Source organism: Sinocyclocheilus rhinocerous, unplaced genomic scaffold, assembly GCF_001515625.1.
Source record: "Sinocyclocheilus rhinocerous isolate Xijiao unplaced genomic scaffold, SAMN03320098_v1.1 scaffold887, whole genome shotgun sequence".
Taxonomy (NCBI): domain Eukaryota; kingdom Metazoa; phylum Chordata; class Actinopteri; order Cypriniformes; family Cyprinidae; genus Sinocyclocheilus; species Sinocyclocheilus rhinocerous.
In genome coordinates, this window is record NW_015634028.1 from 16,086 (window position 1) to 25,020 (window position 8,935).

Below are 8,935 nucleotides of genomic sequence, written 5' to 3' on the forward strand. Positions count from 1 at the left end.
TGTTAATGTATTTGGTCTTGGCAGAATAGATCTGCTATGCTGCTGCTGCTGCTGAATTGCTGCTGCTGTTGGTTATTGTTGTAGTTGTAGATTATTGCTGCTGCTGCAAGCAAGTACAGGAACTTGCTACTGCCAATGCATGATACGGTGCCGTGAGTATTTAAGACATACTGCTGCTGCACAAATAGCATATAAAATAACTCCGTAGCAGATCTATACAGGTGGAGCTGGGGAAGGTGGAGGGTTTCAGAGAACTCTGAAAGCGCGCTGCAGGAATCTCAAGTGAATGCTAGCCAGCCATATAAATGCAAGGCAGTAAGCTCATTGGCTGCATATGCAGCATGAACCAATCAGCTTGTGCCAAGTCGTTTAACCCTCTGAATATCATCAGTTACGTTAACACCCCGTCAGAATGCGCCATCTAGAGTTTCATGACTGAACTATATATTTATACATCATTTGGAAAAAATCATATTCAAATTGGTTTATATATCTCTTTTAGTCAACAACATTGTATTGCATTGCATTATATGTTTAAAACTACAGAGCTTTGATCATAAAACTGAGCATTTAATTATCTTACATTATATTAGGAGATATTGAATGATCTGCTATTTATATACGTACATAAAGTAGTCTGTTATATTGTTATAAAGATAATTGATTTACATTTCAAGCAATCAGAATTTCACCTTACTTTTTGACCATATAAATAAAATCTGCACCAAATTGCATGTTTTTGCTCAGTTTGGGTCTCTGAATAAAATGAAAGTGTTTTTCTCCTTGAGTATGAGCCCCATATGCTCACTTTATCAAGTCAAGTCACCTTTATTTCTATAGCACTTTATACAATACAAGCTTCACAGAGTTTAACGGGGAAATAATGTCTAAGGTTTCAATAATAATAATAATTTTAAAAAAAACATACAGAAAATATATACAGAAAACCCCTGCATGACAACATCTGGGCTTCCTGACATTGACTTGAGTTTTGTCTGTGTGTGTTTTGTGAAGCATCATGTCAGATAAAAGTGAGCTGAAAGCTGAGCTTGAGCGAAAGAAACAGCGCTTGGCTCAGATAAGAGAGGAGAAGAAGAGAAAGGAGGAGGAACGCAAGAAAAAAGAGGTGAAAACACACCATACTCTACTTTTTTACGTGTATTAATATACCAGGCTGAGTTCCACAATATGCCACTCAAGTAAAATATACAGCGTGTCTTTATTATGAATAATAAGTAAAGTCCTTTACTTCAGTGTACTTAAAGGGTTAGTTCACCCAAAAATGAAAATTAGGCTGCGTTTTACTCACCCCCGATGCATCCTAGGTGTATATGACTTTCTTCTTTCAGACGAATCCAGTCGGAGTTATATTAAAAATTGTCTTTGATCTTTCAAGCTCTATCGTTGGTCAGCATTGAGTAAATGCAGTAGGAGGGTAAACAGAGTCAGATCACTGGTTTTTGTTCTTTGGGAACAATAGAAAGTTAGTTTGTTGATGAAGTGTTTGTTTCACTCTGTTTTGTTTGTGTCAGGCTGAGCTGAAGAAGGAGGCCGTCCCACTGCAGGATGATTCAGACCTGGAGAAAAAGCGCAGGGATGCTGAGGCTCTGCTACAGAGTATGGGCATCACTTCAGACACACCTGTGGGTAAGTCACCTGTGCACCCGAGCCACATCAGACATCTAATAGAAAATATCCCTCGAATATCAAACTGTGATCCCTTTATGTATTGGTAAGACGACCCCTTGCAGTCTAAGTCAATAATATGCTATGTGGACCCGAATTTTAGCTGATATTCAACAGCACAAGTTCCTTTGAGAGTGGGACCAACAAATGGAGAAAGTGTACTATATTGATTGAACACAAGGGGGCAGAAGTGCACCACTGTAGTTTTGATGGTGGTCAGCTAATTTCATCAAACACTTAGATTTAGTATTTATGACATATTTTATATCTGAACGCTGTAAATATAAGTAACAGTATTGTTAAAATGGGCTAAAAACATTGACAATCTTGGTCAAATTTTACATGCTCAAAATCTAAACTTTAATGCATGTGACCAAGACAAACTAATTATCTAATTATCTAATAACTAATTATCTAACACACACACACACACACACACACATTTCAGTTTGTGATTAGATGGTACGAACTGTTTTAATTTTTGTTATTATTATTATTATTGTTATTTAATTTTTTAGTTTAGTGTTACAGTACTGATTAAAAGTTTGGAATAATTCAGATTTTTTCAAATGTTTTAAAAGAAGTGTCTTTAATAATTAATGAGCAGTAAATCAGCATATTAGAATGATTTCTGAAGGAACATGTGACACTGAAGACTGCAGTAAATTTAGCTTTTCCATCACAAAAAATAAATTGTTTTAAAATATATTCAAATAGAAAACTGTACTGAAATTCAAATTTTACATGCTCAAAATCTAAACTTTAATGCATGTGACCAAGACAAACTAATTATCTAATTATCTAATAACTAATTATCTAACACACACACACACACACACACACATTTCAGTTTGTGATTAGATGGTACGAACTGTTTTAATTTTTGTTATTATTATTATTATTGTTATTTAATTTTTTAGTTTAGTGTTACAGTACTGATTAAAAGTTTGGAATAATTCAGATTTTTTCAAATGTTTTAAAAGAAGTGTCTTTAATAATTAATGAGCAGTAAATCAGCATATTAGAATGATTTCTGAAGGAACATGTGACACTGAAGACTGCAGTAAATTTAGCTTTTCCATCACAAAAAATAAATTGTTTTAAAATATATTCAAATAGAAAACTGTACTGAAATTATAATAATATTTCCCAACATTACTGTTTTTACAATATAACCTTGGTAAGTGTAAAAGACTTCTCCAAAAACATTAAAAACTTGTATTGTTCCAAACTTTTGACCAGTAATGTAGGAACATGTGCTGAAAATCATCAAAAAACCAGTTCATCAGACAAAATGTGTCAAAAAAGTGAAGTTAGTGAGGAGAAAAGCTCTAGTAGTGTTTGAGCGCACATGACACTTGTGCTGTGTATGTAATGCAGTGTCATTCAGACATTTTTAAGTGTGATTGAATTGTAACATTTTTGGAGGGCACTGTTTGTGGATGAAAGTATGTTAATCTCTTTCTTTCTTCAGGTCCCACACCCATGTCTCCCACGGCCAAATCTGCAGGCACTCCAAGTGAAGCAGGGAGCCAAGACTCAGGAGAGGGTGCCACCGGGCCAAGGTACTCTCTCTCTCTCTCTCTCTCTCGTTCGTGTGGCAGGTCTGATCTGATTGGAACTGGAAAGGTTTGTGGCTTTAGCATTGCTTGAAGGACAAACCGGCAGTGAAAGTGGTGTAGTATTTTTGTGACCGTTTGCAGGTCTGAGCAGGTAGGGGAAGGTTCTGCTGAATAAATCTCTGTTATTAGCTGCTTTTCACCTGTGACTAAAAGATAATTTATTGCTGGAAAACCCCTGAGAAGAGAGAGGGGGAAACATGAAAACATTAGCTGTGTTCCTACACCTAGTGAGCTGCCCGTCGTGTCTGTGTTTTACAGCATCATAGATGCAATCTTAATGCAAAGGCTGTTCCGGAGTGATGTTGATGCAGCCTTTGTAGCTAAAGCAGAATTGCATCTACGGAGAAGTTTATCCCAGAATCCGATGTAGTAGGCCGGAAATTCACATCACCCTGGTTCCCTCAACAAAAACACAACAGGATTTTTCCATTGGCTTTTTGCAGAAAATAAGCTCTGTGACCAACAAAAGTTGGATGCTCATCGTGATAATCTTCACAAATGAACACAACGTTTTCCTAAATACCTAAATACAATCGCCAGAAGTAAAAAGCCAAGCGTAGGCTATAAACACCATCTACTGACTTTTAACATCATCGACAACTCTTTCAGTCTTTATTTAAAAAGCATTTTCCCTGAATGTTTGAGTTAGAATAGTTTGCAAGAGCAAATTATGAAGATGGGGAGGCTGTAAAGCCGGATCTGTGAGTAGATGAGTTTTCCTGTTCAATGTTTACTGTCTCAGACAACCTCTGTAGGCCCATTTAGCACCTTGTTAGCAACTGCCTTTTTCAAGACAAGTAAAAGCTTTTAAAAATCTGGTGTATTATAGGTTGTAGAATAAATCATGAAAGTATCTTGATCTTGAATGAACCACAGAGCTTATTTCAGACATTTAACCAAAACCCATTGGCTTCGAGAAGATGGAACTGGTGCTAAAATGCTAACTCATTTCCTGGTTCCCTGCAGCACTCTATTGTCCCAACTGAATAATGAAATAGTTCAGGCTTATTGTGATTTTTACTCTTTGTTGCTGTAATGTTGCTCATCCTTACGTTATATCTGTTAGGTGACAGCTGTGCATTATTAATACCAGATTCTAGTATAGGGATAAAAAAAAAAAAAATCTGACAGTTTATTATTGACAGTCAAAATAGAGGGAAACTGTTCTACAGCAGATAAATGGGACCAATTCTGTGGGGACACAGGCAGCTAGGATTGAACCTGCATTACCTGCATGAGCCCCAAGGCTCAACTTTTCTGGAGCACATGAGCTAACCACTAGGCTCCAACTAGTAAACAATATAAATATAGAAACCTTATAGAATTAGAGTGAATTTTAGCTCACAATAAGACCCGTGGGAGCAGTTTAGAGCCACTGTAGGGAGAGTTTACAGCAGAAACTCACACACACACACACACACACACAGATGCCCCCGGGGCTCCGTGCCCACTCATGTCCCGCACCGCTTCAGCACTTCCTACACACACACACACACACACACACAGGTTTGTTTTTGTGGAAAGTGGGGACATCCCATAGGCGTAATGGTTTTTATACTGTACAGACCGTATATTCTATTGCCCTACACCAACCCTACCCCTAAACCTACCCCTCACAGGAAACTTTGTGCTATTTCAGATTTTCAATACACTCCATTCTGTGTGATTTATATGCGTTTTGAAAAGTGGGGACATGGGGTAATGTCCTGAAAAGTCACCTTCTCCTTGTAATACCTATGTCATACCCTTGTCATTATACAAATGTATGTCCTCATTTGTCACAAAAACGCGCACACACACACACATTTCACCTGTGACTAAAAGATAATTTATTGCTGGAAAACCCCTGAGAAGAGAGAGGGGGAAACATGAAAACATTAGCTGTGTTCCTACACCTAGTGAGCTGCCCGTCGTGTCTGTCTTTTACAGCATCATAGATGCAATCTTAATGCAAAGGCTGTTCCGGAGTGATGTTGATGCAGACTTTTAAGCTAAAGCAGAATTGCCTCTACGGAGAAGTTTATCCCAGAATCCGATGTAGTAGGCCGGAAATTCACATCACCCTGGTTCCCTCAACAAAAACACAACAGGATTTTTCCATTGGCTTTTTGCAGAAAATAAGCTCTGTGACCAACAAAAGTTGGATGCTCATCGTGATAATCTTCACAAATGAACACAACGTTTATCCATTATGAAGCCTAAATACAATCGCCAGAAGTAAAAAGCCAAGCGTAGGCTATAAACACCATCTACTGACTTTTAACATCATCGACAACTCTTTCAGTCTTTATTTAAAAAGCATTTTCCCTGAATGTTTGAGTTAGAATAGTTTGCAAGAGCAAATTATGAAGATGGGGAGGCTGTAAAGCCGGATCTGTGAGTAGATGAGTTTTCCTGTTCAATGTTTACTGTCTCAGACAACCTCTGTAGGCCCATTTAGCACCTTGTTAGCAACTGCCTTTTTCAAGACAAGTAAAAGCTTTTAAAAATCTGGTGTATTATAGGTTGTAGAATAAATCATGAAAGTATCTTGATCTTGAATGAACCACAGAGCTTATTTCAGACATTTAACCAAAACCCATTGGCTTCGAGAAGATGGAACTGGTGCTAAAATGCTAACTCATTTCCTGGTTCCCTGCAGCACTCTATTGTCCCAACTGAATAATGAAATAGTTCAGGCTTATTGTGATTTTTACTCTTTGTTGCTTTAATGTTGCTCATCCTTACGTTATATCTGTTAGGTGACAGCTGTGCATTATTAATACCAGATTCTAGTATAGGGATAAAAAAAAAAAAATCTGACAGTTTATTATTGACAGTCAAAATAGAGGGAAACTGTTCTACAGCAGATAAATGGGACCAATTCTGTGGGGACACAGGCAGCTAGGATTGAACCTGCATTACCTGCATGAGCCCCAAGGCTCAACTTTTCTGGAGCACATGAGCTAACCACTAGGCTCCAACTAGTAAACAATATAAATATAGAAACCTTATAGAATTAGAGTGAATTTTAGCTCACAATAAGACCCGTGGGAGCAGTTTAGAGCCACTGTAGGGAGAGTTTACAGCAGAAACTCACACACACACACACACACACACAGATGCCCCCGGGGCTCCGTGCCCACTCATGTCCCGCACCGCTTCAGCACTTCCTACACACACACACACACACACACACAGGTTTGTTTTTGTGGAAAGTGGGGACATCCCATAGGCGTAATGGTTTTTATACTGTACAGACCGTATATTCTATTGCCCTACACCAACCCTACCCCTAAACCTACCCCTCACAGGAAACTTTGTGCTATTTCAGATTTTCAATACACTCCATTCTGTGTGATTTATATGCGTTTTGAAAAGTGGGGACATGGGGTAATGTCCTGAAAAGTCACCTTCTCCTTGTAATACCTATGTCATACCTTTGTCATTATACAAATTTATGTCCTCATTTGTCACAAAAACGCACACACACACACACACACACACACACGCACACAAACACACACACACACACAGATCATGTTACCGGCTGCACACACATCACAGTCACACTCCCACTTAATGCACTCATGACCACACACAGCCTCAGGTTGTTATATCAAGTGTGAGAAAAGTCAGTATGTTTCAGCCCAATGCAATAACATTAACTAGTATTTTCGGGAAAAAAAAGAAAATCCTCTCTGGGTCAAAATGACCAGAACACAACATGAGGCTTAATGAACTGTGGAAATCACAAGACCATGCCTTTTTTCTATCAGAAATGCTGAAAAATGTCTCTAGAAATGCATCAGTCTGTTGATCGTTTGACAGATAATGGCTATTTCATGCACCACTGTCTTCATAAGAAGAAAGCAAACTGGACATCAGAGGCTTGAGAAACAGAGCGCACACTGGTGCTCAGCTCGTATTTCCAGCTTCATTTGCAAAATTGAGAAGAATTTCTATGAATATAGAATGTTTTAGAGATTTTTTTTATATATATAATTTAAAAAAAACTTTTTTTTGGCCCTCATATATATATATATTTTTTTTAACCATCTAATTCCCAGTGAAGTCCAGCTATAATTTCTTTCCTTGAATACCGTGTCTGACTCTAAAGGTTGCGAATGTCGTTTCATGTTAATTTTAAAATGAACCATACTCTGAGCTCCTGAGTTGGTATCAGTTTGGTTCACTTTAGAGAGACACCTAAAACCAACCAACTGTGACAAAACCCTACATTTACACGTTGTAACTGTAGCTCTGTAGCACGTTTTTTAAAACCGCTGTGTAGACCTTACTTAAGACATTTACTTACAATGTTCTTATTTGAATTGAGTCTACGATAGTGTCATTTAAAGTATATGTGGTGGGTCTCCTGAAGATTTGAGCAGACGAAACAGAGCACCACATCGGACGTCTGGTTCTGTTTCTGTGTTGTGTTTGTCTCATGTGTATAGAAGCTTTTCTTCTTGTCTCTAACTGCTCTGAAGGACTATACCATTGTGTTTTAACCACCTCTCTGTCTTGCTGTATCTCTCTGTGTGTGTGTGTGTGTGTGTGTGTGTGTGTAACCCTGTCTCGTGGCTGTGACACTAACAGGACTCTGCACTGGGACTGTGACCCCTCCACTCTTCTGCTTCACTCTGAGCCGGGGTACTGCACACTTTCTGCTCGTTCTCCTTCACTTCTGCTCTTTCAGACCTCTAGAGAAAGAAGTCATGAGTGATTGTTGGTGACCATGAGCATGGATTCATACTGTGATTCATGCTGTACTGTAAAGTCAACTGCAGGATAGCAAGGCATATGGGTTTGGATGTTTTAAAGGTCACAGATGTGAATGTAAACATTATTGTTTGCACGATATATAAGAAGTGAGCACAGTGATTTCCAGAGGACATTTAGAGCCTGTTTACACCTGGTTATGAACATGTGAGTTTAGAGCATGTTTACAATACCGGTCAAAAGTTTGGAGACAATTATTTAGTATTTATTCATTAGTGTTACTATTTTTCAGAATTTAGAATAAAAGTCATCAAAATAATCAAATGCAAGTTTAGAAATTATATAATGACCAAAAAATGTTAAACTAATACACTGTCTGCATTCTAAAGCTTTTGAACAATATTGAAAGAGATCCCATGAGAAGTGCTGGCTATTTTTCCTTCACAACCCAGTCCAACTCCTCAATGAAATGAAATTAATAAATAAATTATAAAAAGTTAATTTATAGGCAGTTCATATTTATCTGCAAACTAATCAGGCACTAAAAGCCTTTTATGGTTAAAAGATTTTCAAGAGCATAAGAAACAAATTTAGTCAAATGTGTCCTTTTTTTTTCTAGCAAACGTGTCCGTTTCTGACCACCTATGAATGTGGTGTGGGTGACCGGATCACAGTGCGCTTCTGAGACTTATTGGAACATGTTTCCACCTGTACTTTAAGTGCTGTCCACTTGTGATCAGATCAGCTGAGAGAGATCTTACCAGAAGTAAATGTGGCCTCAGTTTGTCATCTGCTCAAGAAGGATGTGTGCAGCATGTGTGTAAAACTTTAGATGGTTGAACAATGTGGGCGTTGTTCCTTCTTATGATTTGTGTGTGTGTGTTTGTGTGTGTGTGTGTGTGAGTGTGAGTGTGAGTGTGTGT

The 8,935-nt window shown here is 38.1% G+C and overlaps 1 protein-coding gene across 1 annotated transcript in view; it reads left to right on the top strand.

Moving 5' to 3' along the window:
* Positions 1-8,935, top strand: part of dync1i2a (dynein, cytoplasmic 1, intermediate chain 2a) — a 35,650-nt gene that overhangs the window by 6,068 nt on the left and 20,647 nt on the right. Inside the window, exons 2-4 of the mRNA XM_016559112.1 lie at positions 1,015-1,126; positions 1,533-1,647; positions 3,161-3,251. Of these exons, the coding sequence (XP_016414598.1) occupies positions 1,019-1,126; positions 1,533-1,647; positions 3,161-3,251 (314 nt within the window). The 5' untranslated portion in view covers positions 1,015-1,018. The remainder of the gene's footprint in view (positions 1-1,014; positions 1,127-1,532; positions 1,648-3,160; positions 3,252-8,935) is intronic.